Raw genomic sequence first — 23,328 nt, forward strand, 5'->3', positions numbered from 1 at the left:
AATTGACCTCTTTGGTCATGGCTTCCAGAAAAATGAAGCCAAATATCTGGAGAAATCCCATTATCAGAAGCTGAAATTGTTGAAAATCTCATGAGTAAATCAAGGAAATGACAATCCCTGCTGAACAGAGAAGAGATTTGGGTTTTAGAAAAATCACATTGGCTTTTGCACGTTCCCAGGAGAGAAGCTTTCTGAAAAAATATTTCAAGTTTATTCAGCTGCTTAATCCACATAAAGCTGTTGGATATACAGCCTGAGCGAGAGGCCCAAATTCCAGCCTGATTTGTCTTCACAGGCACAGCTGCATTCTCAATGCAAGCCTTAGCTTGGCCAGTCACCAGAAAAAAAAAAAAAGAAAAGAAAAGAAAAAAAATGTTTTTTTAGACGCTTGTGTCTCTCTCCAAAGAATCTTCAGTTTTAAAATTAAACTTAAACCTGCCGAACTCTCTGAACATCTGGGCCAGATTAGAGCTGATGTGTGGTTCCCAGTGCAAAATTTATTAGTCTTTATTATAGCTGTTGCGCTGCTCCAGGCCAGCCCACAATCACTGGAAGCCTCCTGGGCAGCTAGTTTAGCCCAAGCAGGTAGTTTTGGTTGGGAGCATATGTTTAGGGCACATGCCCACATCCAGCTGATGAGGGCTTTCTAAGCTGCTGCTCTAAAAAAGAGTTATACAAACCAGGAGGATAGAGGAAGCCGTGGGTGATATTCTTGTCTGCTAAATAGAAGGAACAATTTTGGCTCTCAGAAGGAGCAATCCTGACATCAGCCCGCAGACAGTCTGGGACAGTGGGAGGAAGAGGCGATGTGTCTCCCTGTTGAAAGAGAGAAAAGAAAAAAAAAAATGACGCCCACATTGTGGCTCACCCATCGCCTTACTTGGTTTGTAACTTCCCTAGAATGTTTTTCATTTAACCTTTTCTTATTTTGTTAGTGAATCAGGTCTACGCAAGCAATGGAAATGGATGTCTTCAGCAATGTTTTCTTCTGTGGTTCCCTTCTGGTTAGGGACATGGGAAGGGCAAATCAAATACACCTTGGAAAGGAATATTTGCAGGTTAAAACCTGAATTGAGTGCTGAGGGATAATGGGAGCTACTGCTAAAAACCCAAATCCATTTCAGGCTCTAACTTTAGGTGGTGATATATACTGTGCTTGAAAATAAAAATTGAAAATAAAATAAAAATTGAAAATAAAATATAAACTATTTATTATTATTTTTTTTGTGTGTGTGTGTGGTATGCGGGCCTCACTGTTGTGGCCTCTCCCGTTGGGGAGCACAGGCTCCGGACGCGCAGGCTCAGCGGCCATGGCTCATGGGCCCAGCCGCTCCGCGGCATGTGGGATCTTCCCGGACCGGGGCATGAACCCACGTCCCCTGCATTGGCAGGCGGACTCTCAACCACTGCGCTACCAGGGAAGCCCCTATAAACTATTTTTAAAATACAGATATGACTTAAGGATAATATTCTTCAGTTGAGCAAGAACTTCTAATTAACCTAAGATTAACTCAAAGAAGCTGTAGTTGTATAAATTTACTTATCTGGGGACTTTAATAAATTTGTAGCTATGCTTTATTCATCTTGAAATATAGGAATATATTTTTTATAATTTTCTTTGCAACTTTAAAGACTAATACAATAATTTATTTACTAGCAGGCATCTATAAATGTGCTGCCTAAGTACTTAAGGTAATACAGTATTATATAATATTTTGATGAGCATATAATTATGAGTATGTAAACATCTTGCTATTCATTTAATTTTTTCAGAAATTTTGATTTATATGCCTTCTACTGCCCACAACATATATACTTCTTAAAAAATTATTTTGTAATTTATAAAAAAGAAGATTAAATTAAATTAGAATGTTCTTCCTCTATTCACTATATTGTGCTAAAAGCAAAAATTAGCTATGGTGTCTAAAACATATGTGGTAATTATTTTATAATATATGCACATATCAAATTATCACATTGTACACGTTGTAAATTTACACAATGTTATATGTCAATTATATCTCAATAAAGCTGGGGAAAAACAAATAAAATGTACAAGATCAATTCACAAAGGAAAAGGCAGCATACACTGTGTGCTATATTCATAGGCAGGAGAGCCCCATGATGAGATATAGGACAGGAAGGAGATGAAGATGAGGGGAAACACAAGCAGAGGATGTACCCCTAACATGCTGCAACACTCCGGTTGGAAAACACTATACAGCAGTGGAGTAAATTTCTCAACTTGATTGTACACAAACATTTATCTCTGCTCCCCTCTGAAATCCCATTAAAAGAACAGTAATGATGAAGACACATAAGAGATGATAAGAAATTTTCAGAAACTGGAAGTCAGATAAGTATATTTGTTTACTACTGTAACCTTGACTTGGTAAACCAGTAAACACTGATAACAAAGAGCCTCTGGTTGGGAAAAACCCAAAGACACTGATTCCTTCTGTAGAACACCAGAAGCGTAAAACTTGGAGTCTCCTAAAGACAGGGGATATATGTAAAGTTGGAAAGAAGAGGATAGGTTGAAAGTCTGTAAAAGAGGCCAGACAGAAGCTTTACTCACTGGGGAGGTTGATCCAAAGAGACAACCAGACTAAAGGACACAAGGCACCCTGGAAAGCAGGTGAAAGCAATGGAATTAAATTTTAAAATCTATGCACTGAATGGTAAGATTCCCTCCAGTCTCATCACCCCCGTGTATATTGGTTCACATGAGAAGTGTCCTTTCTTTGAAAAACAAACCAGCCTGAAAAGAAAACTAGATACAGTTGGGAGTCCCCAACAAAATGTCTGGCTCTCCTCCTGATTAACCTATAATGAAGCCTATCAGCTGGCAAGCTCAGCCCTGTAGCTTAGTGCCTCACCCTTAAAATATGAGCTGACAGCCAAGGACCACCAGATATGCATTGGGGTTGGGGAGAGGAACCAATAAGAAAAAGAGACAATACAGACAGCAGAAGAAAACTCACTTCTCAGAGAGATGAGAGTATGTATGGCATCCATAGAGAAAGAGCAGAAAGCATTTAAAAAGGAAAGAGATAACAGAAAGAGCTCTTGGGATTTAAAAATATGACAACAGAAATAAAATTTTCAATAAGCTCTAGAAGATGAAATTGCAGATATTTCTCAAAAAGTGAATTAAAGACAAGAGATGGAAAAAAGGAAGGCACATATAAACACATTAGAAGTCTAATGTCCTATTAATTTTGAAGAAAAACTGTTTCTAAAATTCTAAAGCTAAGCCATCAATTAAGCATATAGATAGAATAAAAACACTTTGAGATGCACAAAGTCTCAAATATGTATCTTCTCTTCTTCCTTTCTTAGGAAGCTCCTCAGTGATATAGTCACCAAAACAAGGAGTAGACCAAGAAATATGAAGATATTAGTATTAGATGCCGTGTACCTGCTCCCACCATTTATTTCATTCTCCTTCTGGTGCAGATACTAGAAAGCTAAAAACATTTGTTTATATTCTTTCAAAAACTTATAGTGAACAATTCTGAATGACCAGGTTTCTTCACTTGTTGTAAAGGGGCACATAGAGACGATGCAAAGTGGGAGAACTAGGGAGATTGACAGCTGACCCAGTCAGCCCTATAGACACCCAGAATATTGTGAGTTGATGTTTCCTACCACACAACTTACCATTTTACTTCAAGAAATATATAATACATGAATGTAACCATTGATGCATTTTCCATAATATAAGGAAAGTAAAATGCCTATATTCAATAGTTAAAATTATAAAAATCTTAAGGAGGGAAGTTTATTGTAATTTTAATGAGCCTGCAGCTATGGAAGTTGTGCTCAAACAATTCAGTTGGGCAAAATGTTTACTATTTTCTCAAAGTGGCATAGACCTTGGGTTGGGAGAAAAGGACCAGGATGGCTTTAGTCAGAAAGTACTAAAAAAAAGTTACACGTTCTCTGCTAACTGAAAATCTTAGATGTGTTTCTTATATATCAAACTTGCACCCCCAAATATAAATATATCAAGACTGGGAAAGACAGGATATGGCCTCCTTTATAAAAGTGAGATCATGCAGTAGGCAGCTCTCTAGAAGGATGGAGGGGAGGTATAGTCACATCATTTCTGAATCTTGGGCTCTTGAGAAAAGGCATAGTGAACTACCACCTTACCACCTCACCACTCCCCTACACACACACACACACACACACACACACACACACACACAAATAGTTTCATCCTTCCATCTGTTCAGAGTTCCTTAGAGTTTTTTAAGCCAGGGGATAGAAAGTCGGGAAAACAATAAATAGAATTCAGACACTCAGATGAAATCTGAACTCTAGCTCTCAAAATTCTTCAAGGGAAGTAGATGATAAGCACAGACAGGAAAGTGAGATACTTTCCTTTCTAGTCTGGCATGGAGACAAAATAGAACTTAAACAAGGGCTAAAACTATTTTTATTGAAGTTATATAGACTCTCCTTATCTGTAGACGGAATGTCAAAGCTAAAACGTATTTATTTGAAGACTGGATAATTGTGATCTTGCCTTATGGTAAGGATAATAATTATACACATGTTTAAATTATTTTTCTGGTCGTGATTTTTTTCTATAGGGAAAAATATTTCTTATAGTTCAAAAAATAAAAAAAAAAACCTTTTGCAATACACAATAATGTCCCTAGTTTTTAAAGACTCACAAAACACATTTGGGTCATAATTTACAATATCAGTGCTAACAAGCTTTAGAAACAAAAAAGACTTTGTAAAAATTTAGTTATGGGAGATTTTTCAAAGTGTACTAGATTTTCTTCTCTGAAAAAGCCCTTCGACTTCATATTCAATTTCTGAATTAGATATGCTAAATAATTGTAATTCTTGCTATTATTTTTAATTTTCCACCTAGCAACATAAAAAACAATTCTCATCTTCCTACTGAGGAGGGCCAAAAGCAAAACCCTTATACAGTCTGATCAACCTTAATGGTTTTGAAGCAATTGCTGTAGGACCATGATTTCAAATCACAGCTACTTCCCCCAAACTCTTCTGAGATAATAACAACAACAATTAGAAAACCCACCAAAACCACAGAAAAACAAAAGTTCCATAAAACTTAAAGATACAAGCCAATTGGGTCCATGCTCCAAAAAGTGCTTATTTAAAGTCTGAGTTTTCAAACACAGAGCTGATTTACAACATTTCTATGTGAATCTCAAAACATCCTTGTATGTAATTTTCTTGAACCACTACATACTAACAGAGTAATTTCTGAATTAGAAAGCAGAAAATTGCTAGAATTCCATCCTCTCACATGGAAGGAGAAATACACAAGTAGTTCTGTGGGATCCTGAAAGGACAGGAACTCTGGGTAACAAAGAAGCTAGTTTTAAAACAATAACAAAAAAAGAATTGTACTAAACTCTTAGTCTGAGCCCACTTGAAATCCTCTGCCTTTGGTTTCCGTTAAAGCTCATATAAATTCAGGAATGCAAGACAGCAGGGGAAAGTATTAAAAACATAAACATTCCCCTTAACTCCACATAATCCCTGGTACCTAGACTTTTCAAAATAGAGAATTGAATAATAAAACTGGCCTTGAATATACTGCCCCTCTCAAAATCAAAAACAAAATAGAAATTATTTTAAGGAATAAATAACTTCATATTATTGTTTCATAGTACGCTTCATAGCATGTTGAAGAAAATCACAGACAACTGAACACTGTGCATATTAAGAAAGTGATGCTGCCATTAACCATACATATGAACTCAGGTAACTGTAAAATATTTGCTCACATTGGAAAACAACATTAGTGCTCTCCTACCACTGACCACAATTAAACCATTGTCAGTGGGAGAGTTGGCTTTCAGAACACATAAAGCCATAATTAGTAGTGGGAAAATATGCTTATTCCAGAAATCTTGAATTGGAACAAGAAGAGTAAATAAACTGGATACAACCAATCATTTCCTTTCCATAAAAAGAGATGGAAGATCTGTACCCTTAACAAGAACAGTAATAGGTAGGGGTTTGTCATCAGAATCTTTGTATCTAAAATACTAAGATTTCCTCTACAGAAACAGCTTCCTGATTATTTACCCTTCTGATCGGAAGTACTGCTTCATCTCCAGTTCTTTAAAAATAATGGTTGGGATTAATTTATCTAATGCATTCACTCAATAACCATTTACTGGGCAGCGGTATTGTGCCGGGGAATACATTAAATAAAACCATTCCTGCCATGAAGGAGTGTTTGGGCTGATTTTTGGCAGACTTTGATTTTTGCTTTAATTTACATTTCCCTGATTGCTAATAAGTTTCAATTGCTTGGTTCATATCCTTTGCCCATTTATTAACTAAGATGCTTGCCATTCTCTTGTTTATTGGTAGAAATTTACTAGCCATTCCAGATCCTAATTAGTATTCTGTATACTCATCACTTGTTTCTTATATGCAGTGCAAATATATTGTCCCACCCATAACTTCATATTTTTGGTCACACATTAATGTTAATGTAGTAAATTAATCAGTTTCCTCTATGTAATTTTTGTTTTTGTTGTTGTTCTGTGTCCTAAGAAATCCTTCTCTATCCTGAGGTCATAAAGATATACACAAAGGAAAATATGGACTTGCTGTTCACATTTAGGTCTATAAATTCACCATCAATTTAATTTTGCATGTGGTGTAAAGTAGGGATCTAATATTTCTTTTTCTTATGGTAGCCAATAGTCCTGGTGATATTAATTGAAAAGAAGTTTGCCAGATAGTGAAAGAGGTAAGAGGATTTAAACAATTGGATTCTCAACCTCAATCTGCAGAGACCTGTAACATAGGACACCTATACATGTAAGTCTAGCCTGGCTTCTTAGAGTACTAGATCTTTTAGGGAAGGATTACCTCTTATTCACATTGTGTTTACTGTGCCTACCACGGTACACAGCAGATAGTATAGTATTTTAAAGTAATCAAATAAATAACAAAACCCTTTATAACTTAGTTACCATCACCTTTTAGGTGCACCCACCATATACTTGGGAAATACCAAATGAAATGTGTGTCTCTGTACTTCCTGTTGCTTCTCTTTGAAATCTTTTTTTCTACCTGCCATACCAATTAGCCAATTGGCCTGTAAACACTCTGCTTTCTCCAGGCAAAACACAATGTATTCCTCTTTGGCACCCATGTAGCACCTACAAGTACTTATAAGTAAAACCTGGGACATTGTCTTATCAATACAAGCCACAGGTCCGTTGAGCTCCCTTTAGGATCTCTACTGCAAATCAAAATTCAACTTTTAGTATAGTAAAGAACTACAATTTCTTTCCAGCCTGTGTGAATCAATGGACACAGAAACTTACCGGTTTAGGGACTGTATATGAACTCCAAAGGGGCATCCTGCTAGTTTTGTCAAATCCACTGACATATTCCCTGTGATAAAGAAGACAGAGTTCCTTGTTCTTCTGTATAACCCTGGGCCTTCCAAATGGCAAATTTAGTATCTCTGTTGTTTTTACTAAAATAAAAATAACATAAAATAAAAATGTTTATGAAAGTTAGCAAATGTTTTTATGTATAGTAACTACCCATCTCTGATGGATTATTATTTTCCAGGTACTCTGATAACTATTTTACATATTTAACCTCTTTTAAGTCTTACAACAACCCTATGAGGTAGGTGTTATTATTCCATTCTATAAATTATAAAACTAAGGCTTAGATAACTTATTTAGCTAAACAGCTAACAGTTCACATGACATATCCGAAGAGATAAAACTTTAAAATCAAAAGCACATCCTTTATAACAAAGAAGACTTACTTTAATAATTGTCCTAGGAAAGAAATGGGAATTTTATTAAAAGTATGCCTACTGTATTTATTCATTTTTAATTGTCTGCCATTAGTCTAAATTCCACCAATTACTGATGGTTAAAAAATGTGCAGGGTATTCATGCCATGGAATAACACTCAGTAGATTACACTCATAAGAAGACTGTCAAAACAGCCAACGTATTTACTGAACTGTTACTGTGTGCCAGGCACCATTCTAAGTACACACATATGTTAACTCATTTAGTCTTCATAACAACTCTAAAAGTAGGTATTTCCATTTTACAATGATGAAACAGGCCTAGAGAGTTCAATACAAGGATACTTGAAAGATAACAGGTTGATTGTAGTTAATAACACAGTATTGCACATTTGAAAGTCACTAAGAGAGTAAATCTTTATTTATTTTTTTATTTTTTTTTGCGGAACGCGGGCCTCTCACCGTTGTGGCCTCTCCCTTTGTGGAGCACAGGCTCCGGAGGCGCAGGCTCAGCAGCCATGGCTCACGGGCCCAGCCGCTCCGCGGCATGTGGGATCTTCCCGGACCGGGGCATGAACCCGTGTCCCCTGCATCGGCAGGCGGACTCTCAACCACTGCGCCACCAGGGAAGCCCAAGAGTAAATCTTAAAAATCCTCATCACAAGAAAAAAAAATTTTTTATAACTATGTATGGGGACAGATGTTAACTAGACTTATTGTGGTGGTCATTTTGCAATATATACAAATATTGAATCATTATATTGTACACTTGAAACTAATAAAATGTTATACTTCAGTTAAAAAAATTTTAAAGTAAAAAATAAAAGGGATAACAGGTAATAATAATACTGCGCCAGGGCAGACTCTGTTCTACATTCTTTCCATGGGTTAGCTCTTTTTTAAAAATTTTTATTTTACGTCAGAGCATAGTTGATTAACAATGTTGTGTTAGTTTCAGGTGTGCAGCAAAGTGATTCAGTTATACATATATTCATGCATCTATTCTTTTTCAAATTCTTTTCCCATTTAGGTTATTACAGAATATTAAGTAGCATTCCCTGTGCTATACAGTAGGTTCTTGCTGGTTATCTATTTTAAATATAGCAGTGTGTACATGTCATGGATTAACTCTTAATCTTTTCAATTACGGGAGGTGAGTACCATTATCATAGATGAAGAGACTGAGGCACAGAGAGGTTAAGTAATTTGGCCCAGGTTACACAGAGGGGAAGAAGTAGACATAGGACTTAAACCCAGGCAGTTTGTCTCTTCACGTCTAAAAAAGTGAATAGGGAACTGTAGACAACGCTCCACCATTTCAAGGAATGTTGAGTGCTTGGCACCATCATAACTATTCCATCCTGCTACTGTTGTTATTAGATCTGGGGCATCTTTCCCTCTTGTATATCGGCAAGAAAATCTTTATGTTCAAAAGAACCTGTAAGCTTATTTTGGAGAACCTCCAAAAGGCAATATGGTATTCTGTTAGGTCTAAACATCGAAGACTTAACGTGCTTTCTATTGACCTACTTTCATCTTGGGTGAGATTTAGCATTTGATTCACGCGTTCAAGGTCAGCAGCATCCTGCAAGATAACGTGGGAGATGGGGAGAAAGTGAATCATAGTATCAACACATGTTTTAAAAAGTGATCAAGATTATTTCTGCAGTAGTCACATGAATGTTTTACTACAGAACAAAAAAGCCAGACTAACTTGAGATTAAATTCCAGTTCGGACATTACCTCAGAAATATAGAGACATTGTTACTCCCAGGGATACATTTTTTGTGTGGGAGTCTGCAAAGATGTAATTGATAATGGGGCAGATCATTCTGACCATAGCTGGAATCAACTACTAAGTTGTGATGACAACATCCCAGGGTTTCTCAAGCTTTAATATATATATATATATACACACACACACACACACACACACACACACATGAAACTCTCTTGAGAGTCTTGCTAAAATGTACATTCTGATTCAGTATAAGCCCAAGCTCAGGGGGGCCTGAGATTCTGGATCTCCAATGAGCTTGCAAGTGATGCAGATGCTGATCCTGGGACCACACTCTGAGCAGGAAGGGACCTTCCTTGCAGAGAAGAACTTGGGGTTTGCAGTCACATAGACAGAGCTTCTGTGACACTGGACAATTTACCTAACTTTTCAGAGCCCTCTTTATCTCTAAAGTGGGGAAGAAAACACCCACTTTATAATATTTATTATTATTACTTTAAATAGTGGTTCCATTGAGGTTATCTGGAGCAGTAGGAAACCCACACATTTACTCTGATCTTCAGGATGGATTTGATTTTTATTGGGAAGTTTAGACTTTTGCCCCTTTAAATCTTTTTTGGTTGGTAATTTACTTACACATTTATTTCTGTGATATGATGTTATTTTGAGGATCAGAGAATGGAAAGCCTTCCCTGTCCCCTGGCTCTAAGAAACAATCCTTACCTGAGGCAGCTGGTGTTTATCTAGCTTTACAGCCACCCTTGGGACTTGGCATCAAATGAACCTTGACATTAGTTTTAGCTTGATGGAGTCCCGATAGTGGGCTCCAATTCCATTCCGATATCCTAGCCCCACACATGTGCTTTAATTCTCACAGCAGGGCTTGGTCCTTGCATTCTGAGCTCCTGTTCTGATTGCTTGCCTTTGGGAGACTCCTCTTAGCACTGGAATCTCACCTGGTTGAGAGTCTCCTGGGATCTGAAATCCTGCTGCTGAACTCAGGTGGGCATCTGATCCACTAAAAAGACCTTCCCAATGCTGACTGTCTGTCAGGCAGCCTCCAAGCGTCCTCTCATCAAAGGGTTCTTCACTACTACCCAAAAGAATACCTCCCACTTTAAATGCTAGGCTTCCTGCTGAGCAGACTCCGAAGCACCTACCCTAGTGGGTGTGTCAGATGTCAGATCTCAGTCCCTGCCCCCGCCAGCTATTTCTGCTCTGAAATAACTGAGTATGACCCTCTGATTCTTAAGCTGAAAGAAAGATGGTTTATGAGGGAAATCAAAGAGAGCCCCAGGATTCCACTGTTTGGGACGATTACAGACAGGTAGCTCACCGTGGATTAACAATTGCCAAATAGTGCTTTCCAGCTTACAAAATATATTCACATACTTAATCTTACAATGTACCTCTCATTTCCAGATAAGGTTCAGAGAAACCACATATTCTCTTAGTAAATATCTGAGCTAGAACACGAACCTGGTTGTTAGCTACTCTGGTTATAGATGAGTTTGCCCCTTTACATTCTTATGGATACATGAAGTTATTACTTACACTTAGCTCCGGGCATGAACATCCTAGAGTATCTGTGGTCAATGGACTAGTAAAGCCACAAACAGAAAACTTTGACACTTCCTCTGCGTGAGATGGTTCATAAAAAGGCACCTTCAGAAGGTAGTTTAAACTACCATGGGTACCATTGTTTGGTGCTGGATGAATGTGTAGAAGATCTGTTTAAAAATTAAATTCAAAGTAGTTTTAAATTAGAAGGCAACAACATCTATGCAGAAGATGGGGGAAAACAAACACTTAGTGTTCACTTCCTTTAATAAATTCTGCTGCATAAACCATTCAGTTGAGCAGCTTCCCCCTCCCCTCCCAATTTCCATACCTAGTCTTTCTAGAAAATAGGAACAGTTGCTGTAAATGAGCCACAGGAATGTTTATGAACTGTTTCTGTTCCTCCAGAGAAAAGCATCTTTGCTTAAATGATCACTTTGTGCCTTAAGCATATCATGGTTTTCTAGCATAAAAAAGCTACACTTTTAGTAAAAACAAGTTTAAAGAACTTAAATAATTTACAATCTTACTTGTAGTATATTTATTTAATTATAGGAAAATACTCTAAGTACAGATACTTTTAAAGTATTAAACTAGTGAATTTTGCTTAAAATTTAGAGAACTTTTTATAGTTTTTCCTATAAAAACAGAACATACAAATATTGCACAAACATAGCCTCGTAAGTGGCTCCTGCTGAGGACTACCAAAGAGATCTCTCCTAGAACTGCAACACTAACTAGTTCTTTTTAAACCTTTCCTGGAAAGGGCCAGTAGCCCTGACCATAAACTCAGCCTTGGGAACAAAGAATTTAAGTTAATGCTACAACACATTATTTTTAAATGGATACTCTTTGGTCTCTAAGTTACATTCAATTACCACAGGCCAGTGGCAAGATTAAGAGTGACAACTGTGAGCGTACTTATGTTCCCAAATTCCTATAGCTAAAGATGAAATTGCAACTCAATTCATTGCCTTGCCTAGCTAAATTATGTGTGGTCTGAGGTAAGCACATAGGCAGGAAGGTAGGTTAGATTCCCCAAAACTCTAATTCTTTACGGTTTTTTAACATTGAGTGTAATGTGTCGATCCAAATAGGACTTTTTTACCATTCTTTTATTCCAGAAGCTTTCTCTCTGTAATTACAAGAAAATACTTCTGTTTTTTGCTGTGTTACCCCTGCTCTGAAAAGTTGGAAGTGTAATTTTATTTATCTAAGTTCTATTAAATTAAATTTTCATGTAGTAACTAACAGAAAAGTTGGTCTCCCAGGGTCTAATGTTTATCGTTACTAAAACAAAACAAAATGAAAAGAACTCACATTGACCGCTAAGTAATTCTGCATAGTAAATAATTCTACCTCATTTTTTCTATCTTCCATCTCCTTAGGACAGAGCATCTACTTCTGGGATTCAATTTATCACCAGCTTCAAAATTCATATTTTTAAAACTCGATTCATATATGATTGTTGAAGTTATATAGGTATACTTACCGCACATTAAGTTATAGATTTCAATATTGTCAAATGGTTCAACTTCAGTCTGCTGTTTAAAACTGGGTCCATGTGCCAGAAAGATAGCCTAGGCAGTAATAGTCCACCTATTACTAGATGCCATGTAATCTCAAAAACAGATGTTGGAAGAGACACAATTTTCTTTTTCTAACAGCTCTTCTATTTGTATCTTAAGCCTCTTTAAGAATTCCTTTCCAGATTTTTTTAACAGTATGATTTTTTTATTATTATTATTATTTTTTTTTTTTGCGGTATGTGGGCCTCTCACTGTTGTGGCCTCTCCCATTGCGGAGCACACGCTCTGGATGCGCAGGCTCAAAGGCCATGGCTCACGGGCCCAGCTGCTCCGCAGCATGTGGGATCTTCCCGGACTGGGGCACAAACCCGTGTCCCCTGCATCGGCAGGCGGACTCTCAACCACTGTGCCACCAGAGAAGCCCTGATTTTTTTTATTATTGAAGTACATTTGCTGTACAATATTATAGGTTACAGGTGTGCAATATAGTGATTCACAATTTTTAAATGCTCCATTTATAGTTATCATAAAATATTGGCTGCTTTCCAGATTCGAAAATGATTTTTGCAACATTTCCACCTGAGATGTTGTACCAAGTCCAATCAAGTATAATCCATACTGTGTTTACTTCTAAATCCACCTGTTTCCATAGCACCTCCTATGTCAACAGACTAGGAGAATACAAGCAACACTGGACAACCGATGCCCACACAATTCTACAACATCTGGACAACAGAAATTAGAAATTCATCATACAACATCATATATTCTTTTTATACTCCTTTCTTATCACTGTTCACATATGTTACTACTACATGACAAAAAGTGTTGACGTTTCTAAGCATTAAATATTTTTGCACAACTTATACTTGCCCACTGATTTCTCAAAGACATCTCCCATTTACTTTTGGGATGAAGAGACCTAAATATTTTTATTTATGTTTAAATAATTAAAGGTAACTTAATTATATTATTTATAACAGATCTAATTTGTTTTAGATTCTAAATATCTAGAAGAACAGTATCAAACACAGATAGGCAATTCTTTTCAGGCAACAGGAATATAAATATACACATATATATTTTCCCAAGGTGATCAGCAAAGAATTGGAGGCATAGGTTTTTCTTGCAGTAATTAACTCAATTATCAAATAGTACCCTAATGAATAGAGAAGGATGCTGTCTCCAGAAACTTCTCAAGTATTTACAAAGAGATAGAATTCTTCATGACAATGTTAAGAGGCAGTATATTCATATAGAGCCTAACACATTTTTCTTTCTTTGGAAAGGGGCATGTGTGTGTGTGTGTGTGTGTGTGTGTGTGTGTGTGTGTGTGTGTGACAAATGGAACTAGATAAGACAATCAGGTTGCAAAATCATGAAGCTTTACCGAGGGGGGAATATCGGCTACACTTTACTCATGGGCTCCTTCAAATAGGTTCCTCCCTGGGCTCCAAGGACAGCACACTCTCCTGGCTTTCTTCTTCCCTCGCTGGCTCTACTCCCAGGTCTCTTTGCTAGTAACTCTCTGCCTCCCAATCTCTTCAAGGGAAAGTGCTTAAGGCTCAGTACTTGCTCTTCTTCTCCACCTACGCTCAATCCCTGAGAATGTTATCTAGTCACATATCTTCGAAATAATTTATATACCCAAAACTCAATTTTTTTATTCCTTTAGGTAGACTCTCTAATTGCCTATATGTAACATCTCCACTTGCATGTCTAATAAATATCTTGAATTTAACATATCAAACTAACTCTCCCTCTTTCCTCTCCAATCAGCTGCAGCCATGGTCTAATATCCTAACAGCCTAACAAAAGTTCTCTCACCTCCAACATATCAGACACGTTCCCACCTTAGGTCCTTGACACTGGCTGTTTCTTCTGCCTTGGACACCTGTCCCCTGAATACTTGAAAGGTTAATTCTTGCACCTTCTTCAAGTCTCTGCTCAGCCGTCATCTCAATGAATTTTACCATCTCCATCTTATTTAAAGTTGCACTCTGCCCCCATGTCACCCCAAAACACCCCCAATTTCCACCTACTCTGCTTTACTTTTTATTTCCCATAGCACTTATCTCGTAACGTACCAACCATACATTGCTTTATTATGTCAATTGTCTATATCCACCTGTTAGAATGAAAACTTCATGAGGGCAGGGGTCTTTATCTGTGTTGTTCACAAAGGTATTCAAGAGTCCTGAACATTGTCCATCACAAAGTAGGTGCTCAATAAATATTTGTTTAAAAAAAAAAGAAGTAAGTTACCTCCATGCTCTTAAACTCATTGTTATAACCATGTGTGCCTCCTCCACAGGATGAAGATGGTTTAGTCCTATAAAGAAGTAATATTATTACACTCTGATGATTCTATTGATATGAGACCTTATTGCAAACTGAACTTTAATGGATTTTGATGTAGCCTCTCCTTTTATATAAGTAAAATTTTCTGTCAACAACAGCATAAATACATTTATTTTCATGCTCAAATGCAGAGCCACAGAGGAACAAAGAGTGGTAGGAGAGAAGGAAGGAGAATTCCAGCATCTATAAATAGAATTCAAAAGTATTTGACTTTTAAACATTAAGAGAAGGATATACAAAGGCACTGATTTTTTAAAAATTTGTCTTCGGGCTTACCTGTACATTTACACATCCATGTCTATGTGATTAAGAGTAGTTTGATTAACATAGTATGTTAAGCATTTCAGTGCTTTAAAAATAAATCTTTGGAACTGGGAAAAAATATCAATTCCTGTTTTAGGTCAGAGATATCTAGGGAAATAATATGAAAATATGAATAGAGAATACTCAGGGCAAGTTAATTATAATACTTGGGAAGTAAAAGCCAGTATATTCTGTAAAGTCAGAGTTTATTTTTAACTTTTGGGATTTTCTTCCATAGGTTGTTGTTCTATTACTTGAAAGACTTTTCAAATTTAATTCATTTGTATTTTGCCTACTTTTTCACATTTTAGTCTTTGAATTCAGCAGTATTAGCAATTTTATATGTAGTTAGTGTTTATACTTGAAAACAAAATAGTGATAAAGGAACCTAGATTTTTTAAAAGCAATAATGTTATACAGGTTCAAATTGGGCCCCTAAAGGGAAAAAGACTAATATTTCCAAATGTTGGCCTTAAAAAATTTCTCTCATTTGTTTCCCCAATCCCCAGCTCCCAACCCCTGGGCAAATACACACACACACACACACACACACACACGCACAGTTTTTGTTTTTTACATTGTAACCTTAATTGAGAGCAGGACTTTAGTGTCTTAAAAAATTCATAACTGATTCTCACTCAGCTTAAATAAAAAAATAAAAATAAATAACAAAATAAAAAATAAATCACAAAACTCACAAGGCCACACTCAACTCTACCCAATAGAGGGAAGAAAGGAGAAACTAAGTACCACCTAGAATGGGGAAAGCAAGAGTAGTCCTTTTAATAGGGGGTTTAAGTTCAGTTACTCTAAGGTGCCAGTTCATGTCATCTTAGCTAATGAAAATAAAATTGTTGGTATGAGGTAAAACTTGTTCTAAAAAATATTTTTATACTTATTCCATAGATATTTGGTTCTCCAAGATTACTGGAGCTATTTGATTGAGGATAATTAAGTTTTAAATTCTGTGTGGGGAGCTAGAGTATTCATTAATGAAAGAAAGGAAAGGTCTTTTGAACTAAGCCATTGGTAAAATTCTCTAAAATTGATCCTTTATCTTCCTGTTTTCAGATAAATCTAGTTTTTGTTGGTTTGTTTTTATATTTCCAACCCCTAACCCATCTTCATCAGAAAACTTTAGTATTACAAAACCATATTTGGAAGCAAAAGATAAAAATATTGTTAGAAAAACCTCTATTTTTTATTGCTTTCCAAGTGAAAACTTTAGAAGTCTGCTCTTCTAACTGTTCACATTCAAGCTTTCCAACCATTAATTTGGCTCTGGAAATTACATATGGAAAAATGGAAGCTGGCACTTGGAAAAGATGAGTTGATTTTATCTTTCATAATTTAGCTCAACTTCCAAGTAATATCTAAAATCTTTTGGAACAAATCTCTTTTATCTTCTCCATGTCTAATTAATAAAGTCAAAATTAAGGCTCCGTTTCTCTGCCACAGCTGGGACATGACACACATGGGCAATGAGCAAGATTCTCTCCTGATACCCAGTTAGTTGCCAAGTCCTATCTTTCTCTGTCGTACCTGTCACATTTCCCTCGCTTTCCTCTACTGCCACCATTCTAAGCTAGATCTGACCTGAATTGGTTATCCTGACTCTGAACTCCAAAATCTTCCCAGATAACTCGTACACAGACATACACCCCTAATTGTATTTAACCCTATATGTCCCTGCTGAAAATGGAAACATATTTTAATGAGTACAAATGGAAGACAGAATATAATGAACTGGTTCTATCCTGGAAAATCTGAGTCATAAGTTCACCATACTTTCCCAAAGGTGTGCTGACTAGTTTTACCATCCCCTAAAGCTCCACAGCCTCCCTTGGGGCTGTCATCACGCTGAAGACTGGGTCACAACACATCTTTCTAACTGGCCTCCCTGCCACTTGCTTGACCATCCTCCTCCATATGGCAGCTGGAGTGAGCTCTCAGAAATGCAAGTCCCAATATATTCACCTCCAGCCACCTTGTAGCTCCCAGTGGTCTCCTACTCTTTTCACAAAGTCACACCCCTTAGTCCTGACAGATAAGGTCCTTCATGCAGGAGGACCTGAATGAAGGCAGCTTCATTCACTAGGTGCTCTAGCAAAACGGAAGTACTTGCAATTCATGTAATCTAGTCCCTTTGCCTGGAAACCTGACCCTCTGTTTCTACCTTTCCTTGCCCCAGAGCTGCTACTGACTTAAAATAAAAAAGAAAAGGGACTTCCCTGGTAGCGCAGTGGTTAAGAATCCACCTGCTAATGCAGGAGACACGGGTTCGAGCCCTGGTCCGGGAAGATCCCACATGCCGTGGAGCAACTAAACCTGTGTGCCACAACTACTGAGCCTGCACTCTAGAGTCCATGAGCCACAGCTACTGAGCCTGTGTGCCACAACTACTGAGCCTGTGCGCCACAACTACTGAGCCTGTGCTCTAGAGCCCGCGAGCCACAACTACTGAGCCTGTGTGCCACAACTACTGAAGCCCGTGTGCCTAGAGCCCGTGCTCTGCAACAAGAGAAGCCACTGCAATGAGAAGCCCGCGCACTGCAATGAAGAGTAGCCCCCGCTCGCCACAACTAGAGAAAGTCCACGTGCAACAACGAAGACCCAATGCAAACAAAAATAAATATAAAAAAATAATTTAAAAAAACAAAGGTGCTCCACTGCTCTGAGCAAAGCATTCAGAGAAAGAAGCACCTCTGAGAAGACACAGCCTGGCAGTGCTCAAGGCGTGGCAAGCAGAGGGGTGCCTTCCAGTAAGGAAAAGGGGTCCTTCTCCTCTGCAGACACAGTCTGTCCAGGCTTGGTGAGCTGAACAAGGGTTAGATTCCCGCTCCCACTCGAATCCTTGGTTGAGTGCCTCTGTACAATGCACAGACTAGACAACTGCACAGGGATACCCACTTATGTGACAGCATTTAGCCTAACCCATCCTGAGCCTTCAAAACCCAGAGCAGGAATCACACCTACGAGGAAGTGTTCTCTGACATTCTCTGGCATCCGCACCTGGGGTGTGAAATCACTCTTTTTGTTTCCTTGTGCCTTGTACTTGATCCCAGTGCAACAGTTTTTACACCTGATTATAACTGTTGTCATCCCCCCTCCCTGGGTGAAGATCCTTCGGGTGGGGACTGTGTCTATCTCCATTTCTTAGAAACGTGCCTGGACAAACCGATGATTTGTCAGTTTCCAGTCATAACATAAAAAGCTATTATTCATGTTATCTAAAAGGGTACTTTAACATTACTTCAACTAGTTTCAAATAATTGGGTTTCCCCAAATTAGTAAAATCTAACACATTTTATAAAGGGCAAAATAAGGAGGAAAAGGAGGAAAATAGATTACACTAAATGATGAAATTTGCTATAATTTTGAAAAGGGAATCTAGTTATCAAATATTGAACATTATAACTAAAGTTGACATATTTTAACTTAGAAAATAGGTAGCCTGAGACTCATGTGTTAAGGGCTGGAGATAAAATACACCCAGGACTTAATCAGATGAGACTTCCTGTTGCTCTGATTGGGGCTGTAGTCAGCATTTCCTCTGATGTAAGTTAGTTTACGTTGTATATGAATAGCAAGAGAATAGTGAAACCAGGTTCATCTTGTGTTACAGATGAGACAAATGAAGACCTGAGATATTTATCTGTGCAAGTTCTCACAACAAACTAGGTGCGGAGCCGGGACTTGAACTCTGGGGCTGCTGCTCTATTTACATCTGACTGCTAGCTAGTAAATGTACAAAGCTCACAATTTGAGTCTGAGTATTAATGTGTGAAACCCAGAGGTATCCTGGTGGCTGGGCTCTCCTTCTATAACCCATAGTCCATGTTGTTGAACTGATGGACACCTTCTCATTTTGTACCATTGGTCTCCTAACTCCTTTGATCTCATACCCTCAACAGTAAATATTTGGAGAACTCACTCACATTTATATATTACATACACACACTACTAAAAATCTTATATATTTAATGTTAGTAAAGCTTAATTTATCTCACGTAATTTAATCTTCTTTTAGAGAATGCTGTCCTGACCCACAGGACAGCCTACTAAGCCAAAGGGCTATGAAACTCGAATTCCAAGAAGAAAGGCTAGTGTCATCTAGTGGCCACGTGTTAAACTGCACGCTCCCTGGCCTAGCGGTGCCCTGCTTGGCTTTCCCGTTATCTCAGTGAAGAGACTCTACCAAATCTCCATTTCCTCATCCTGCACACATTTATTATGTTAGAGCCCAACTTCCTCTCTTCCTTTGTCTCCTCTTCCTTTATTAAACATATCTTCTATTTATATCCACTTATGCATATGGAAAAAATAGTGGAATAAAATACAAAAATAGGGAATATGAGTTAAACTACCAGATAGTGTGTATTTATTTGTTTACTGGCTTATTATCAGGCTTCTCCATTTGACAAGGAGGGCAGGAGTAATTCCTGTATCCCAAATGCCTAGAACAGGGTTTGGTACACACATAGCAAGCATCAATAACATTTTGTTGAGTCAATTAATTAATTGGTTATTTGGGGATAGAATGATTCAGAATGATTTATATTTTCTCAAAATGGCCTTATATTTTGCAAATGATCGATATGAATCACAACTATAACTAGAAAAAAAGAAATGTTACAACAAATTGTTTCGCTTGGCCTTACAGCCATAAGCATGCTCTTTCAGATGACAAAGATGACAAAGATCTTAAAGAGCTATCTAATCAATTACTCATTACCAGCCTGTGAGACAACTGATGCCATCTTTATATCCTGTCTGCCACTTAAAGGAGGCCACAGTGGTCTCAGTGGTTAAGAATGTGCTGGTACTGATAATCTCTCGACAGTCAGCCTTCTTCCTCATTCTCGTCTACATTGTAAAGATTAGTAGGCTAAGACGGGCAACCTCGTAACAGTCATTTCAAATACAGAAGTGCTAGATAGCATATAAAAGGTCAAGAAATTGTCATACTCAGGAAAATTCATGTGATCATAATAGCAGGGTAAGGCCAAGGAAATTTATGATGAAAGATAGCTGTTAAAAGTATTATGAGATAAATTAATAGGCACACAGACCTCACAGCCAGCCACTGTCGATCCACCAAAAGATGAGCTTTGTCAATTCTGATATTTTTGGCATAGTGTAGGCGTTTTGGCAAATCAGGAGTCAAATAGGGTGTGAAATGCTGATCAGGTTTTCGGCACTGAAAAAGAGGTAAATTATTTCCTCAGGACACCTATAAGATATGCAAACTAATTCAACAATTTCATCTCCTAAGATGATTTGTTAAACACTTTTTAAAAGTAAGAGGACTTAAGCCTGGCTAATAAAATAGGAACATTAAACTTATTATGTGTAGTCACATTCTTTAGTTATATTGTTTTTAATTGTTGCAACAATATTTAAGTTCTAATTTAACATATGATGTAAATTATATTGTTTGCTGTCTGAAGTTTTATTCCTGTGTATATATGTTAAACCACCATAAATCTCCCCTCCTTTTTCGACAGAGAATAAATATAAGTTTGTATTTAGAGTGGCAGTTACAAATTTGGAGTCTAAATTATACATGAAAAGTCTTATACAGACAATAAATATGAGTAAAAATTTTTTTAAATTAGCTAAATTTCACCAAAAATCCCTTCACAACTGAATCAATTTACCCCTTAAATAACCTACATTTGCTTAATTTTCAAATCAATAGTTTTTTAAATCTAGTCCAGTTCTCCCACTTGTGAAAAATTCATGAGTTTCTTCACAAACTGAAATGAAATTTTATTTCTTAATAATAACTGCTGTTAACTAGATGGCGTATTTAAAAACTTGGTAAAGGTGCAATCATACTGGTATCTATACATGTAAAAAAAGTGAGAAAATGAGAAATAGAACTACAAAGAAATTTTCTCCCTCGACTTCTTTGAGAAACAACAGAAAAAAAAAATACAGGTAAGGATAAGGGGAAACGAATTGTTTTCTACTTGCTCAGTTTCTTATTTATTTTAAGCCTCAACAATCTCATAAATATTTCAAGTCTGTGTCACTATTATCTCATGTTCAATTTACATAAGAAAAAGAAGAGCCACTACAAAATTGATTTTAAAAATTTTAAAGAAATATAGAAAGTAGGAGAGTGAAGAGAGTTATAGAATGAAAAAGGGAAGAGAAACTTATTTATTGCACAGATATTTCTACCAGATATTTTTTTTTCTTGCATACTTTTCCAGTCTTCTTATTTTTCTACTTTTTCATTTATCATTACTTCTTTCTTAAGCCGCTATTTTTTGTAACTTCCAGGCAAGCACATTGTGGCAGCTGCTGAGGATGCAGCTTCCTCAAAGATCCAAGGGACTAGGATGTGCCCTTAAGGACCACCAATCATTTGATGAGGTGCACTTTGCTGACTGGATGTACAGCCCGAGTAAATCCATAGAAAACTGGGAGTACACTGCCAACCTCTGAAGAAGTATGGGGTTATTCTTTGCATCTGAGAATTTGAGATGAAGACACTAGAGTTGAGATAAAATTTTGGTCCTTTTATCTAAGAACAAAGTTGATGCTGCTGTCTGTCATGCAGCCAGAATGTGTGGAACTTGCCACTTCATGTTTGGTTATGTTTGTCCAATATAAGCTCAATATAGGCCCACAAATCAGCATTCCTGGAAATATTGTACTACCACTTGGAACTCTTCCCTGGGAATAATGGACTACTTCATAAAATGATAGTCCATTTCCTCAGGGCTCTTCAGCTCCAGGCCTGGTCCTATCTGTGATGCCATGTAATGGATTTCCAAAGCCTGCGGTATCCAATCCCTTTGCGCCACTAGGATTATTAGACATTTGCCATCATTTCACCAATAGGACTACAGCTATATGGATCATATAGATATATATGAATATAGAATATAGAATACAGCTTTCTTGAAACTTAGATTAAAGACATCCATTAATTTAAACATATGTATTAGAAGACTGTATACTTACACTGAGGTTCCTAACAATTTCTTCAGAATTAACTGTTTCAAAAGAAAAAGAAGTAAATCACATTACAACTGATACCTGACAACTGCAAAAAAAAATTAACAATTCAGGTGAATTTGACACAGACGTTTATTAATGACTATGATCTGGTAAAATTAAGTAAAAACGTACTTTAAGCAAAGAATTATTTTAGCATTTAAGAATGGAGTATATTTTAACTTAACAATATTAGATGTTACCATAGACTTTAATGACAGACTGTAATTAAACATGGGATTTTCTCATTTGCTTCTGTGTGGTCTTCCCAAGAGGTCAGAAGGGGCCTGGTAATCCCTGCATCCTCAGAATCAGGAGGCTATGGTTATTCGCTTTCAGTGTTACCTTTATTTTTTTATGTGGTCATCTTCATACTTACAAGTAAAAAAATCATGAGGTATATTATGAGTCCTGATGCGGGGGGCAGGTCCTTCATACATGTAGAAGTTTATTTGGGAAAAATAATCAGTCATATATTCCACTTTGTCACAATAAGTCTGATCCATTCCTGAATTTAAAAAAAAATTATTCACTGAATGTATAAGTTGTCTTTGATTAGGTCAAATAGGAGATATTTTATGTTACAGATCTCAAACCAAGTTTGACTGAGAACCTTTACAATTTACCCAATTACTTTATTCTAATTAGCAGGCCCTGAAAATCGTGGCAGTGGAAGAGAAGGATCATGTTTATAAGAGAAGAACAGATAGGAATTATAAACAGATCATCTGTTCAATGTAGATCTATTAAAGTAATTTCGAAGAAGAAAGTTCTCTGTAGGAAGCTAATTAAATCTCTATAACATCTGATTTTACATAAAGCAACATGATATATTTGTAAATCAAAAAATAACATGCATTTTTATAAAACAATACATTAAGCAAGAGAACAAAGTCTAGATGATTTTTACTTTTCATAAGTGTATTATTTAAATTTATATAAGAAGCATATGCTTTAAAAAAGAATTGGTAGTTAAACCTTTTTTATTTGAAGATTCTTCAGACTCCATCCAAATTTTTATTTTTATTATTTTT

At 36.9% G+C, this 23,328-nt stretch overlaps 1 protein-coding gene across 2 annotated transcripts in view; it reads right to left on the reverse strand.

Annotated features, from left to right (window-relative positions):
• The window catches only part of ENPP3 (ectonucleotide pyrophosphatase/phosphodiesterase 3), a 65,885-nt gene that overhangs the window by 11,700 nt on the left and 30,857 nt on the right, over positions 1–23,328 (reverse strand). For both annotated transcript variants that reach the window (XM_082633445.1, XM_082633446.1), the window contains exons 13-21: positions 22,674–22,802; positions 22,262–22,293; positions 20,356–20,483; positions 14,885–14,951; positions 12,583–12,670; positions 11,085–11,260; positions 9,323–9,377; positions 7,344–7,498; positions 681–816 (exon numbers count right to left, since the gene is read on the reverse strand). In XM_082633445.1, coding sequence (XP_082489571.1) covers positions 681–816; positions 7,344–7,498; positions 9,323–9,377; positions 11,085–11,260; positions 12,583–12,670; positions 14,885–14,951; positions 20,356–20,483; positions 22,262–22,293; positions 22,674–22,802 — 966 coding nt within the window. The remainder of the gene's footprint in view (positions 1–680; positions 817–7,343; positions 7,499–9,322; positions 9,378–11,084; positions 11,261–12,582; positions 12,671–14,884; positions 14,952–20,355; positions 20,484–22,261; positions 22,294–22,673; positions 22,803–23,328) is intronic.

The sequence above is a fragment of the Mesoplodon mirus genome (genome assembly GCF_964341445.2).
Source record: "Mesoplodon mirus genome assembly, chromosome: 10".
Lineage (NCBI taxonomy): Eukaryota > Metazoa > Chordata > Mammalia > Artiodactyla > Ziphiidae > Mesoplodon > Mesoplodon mirus.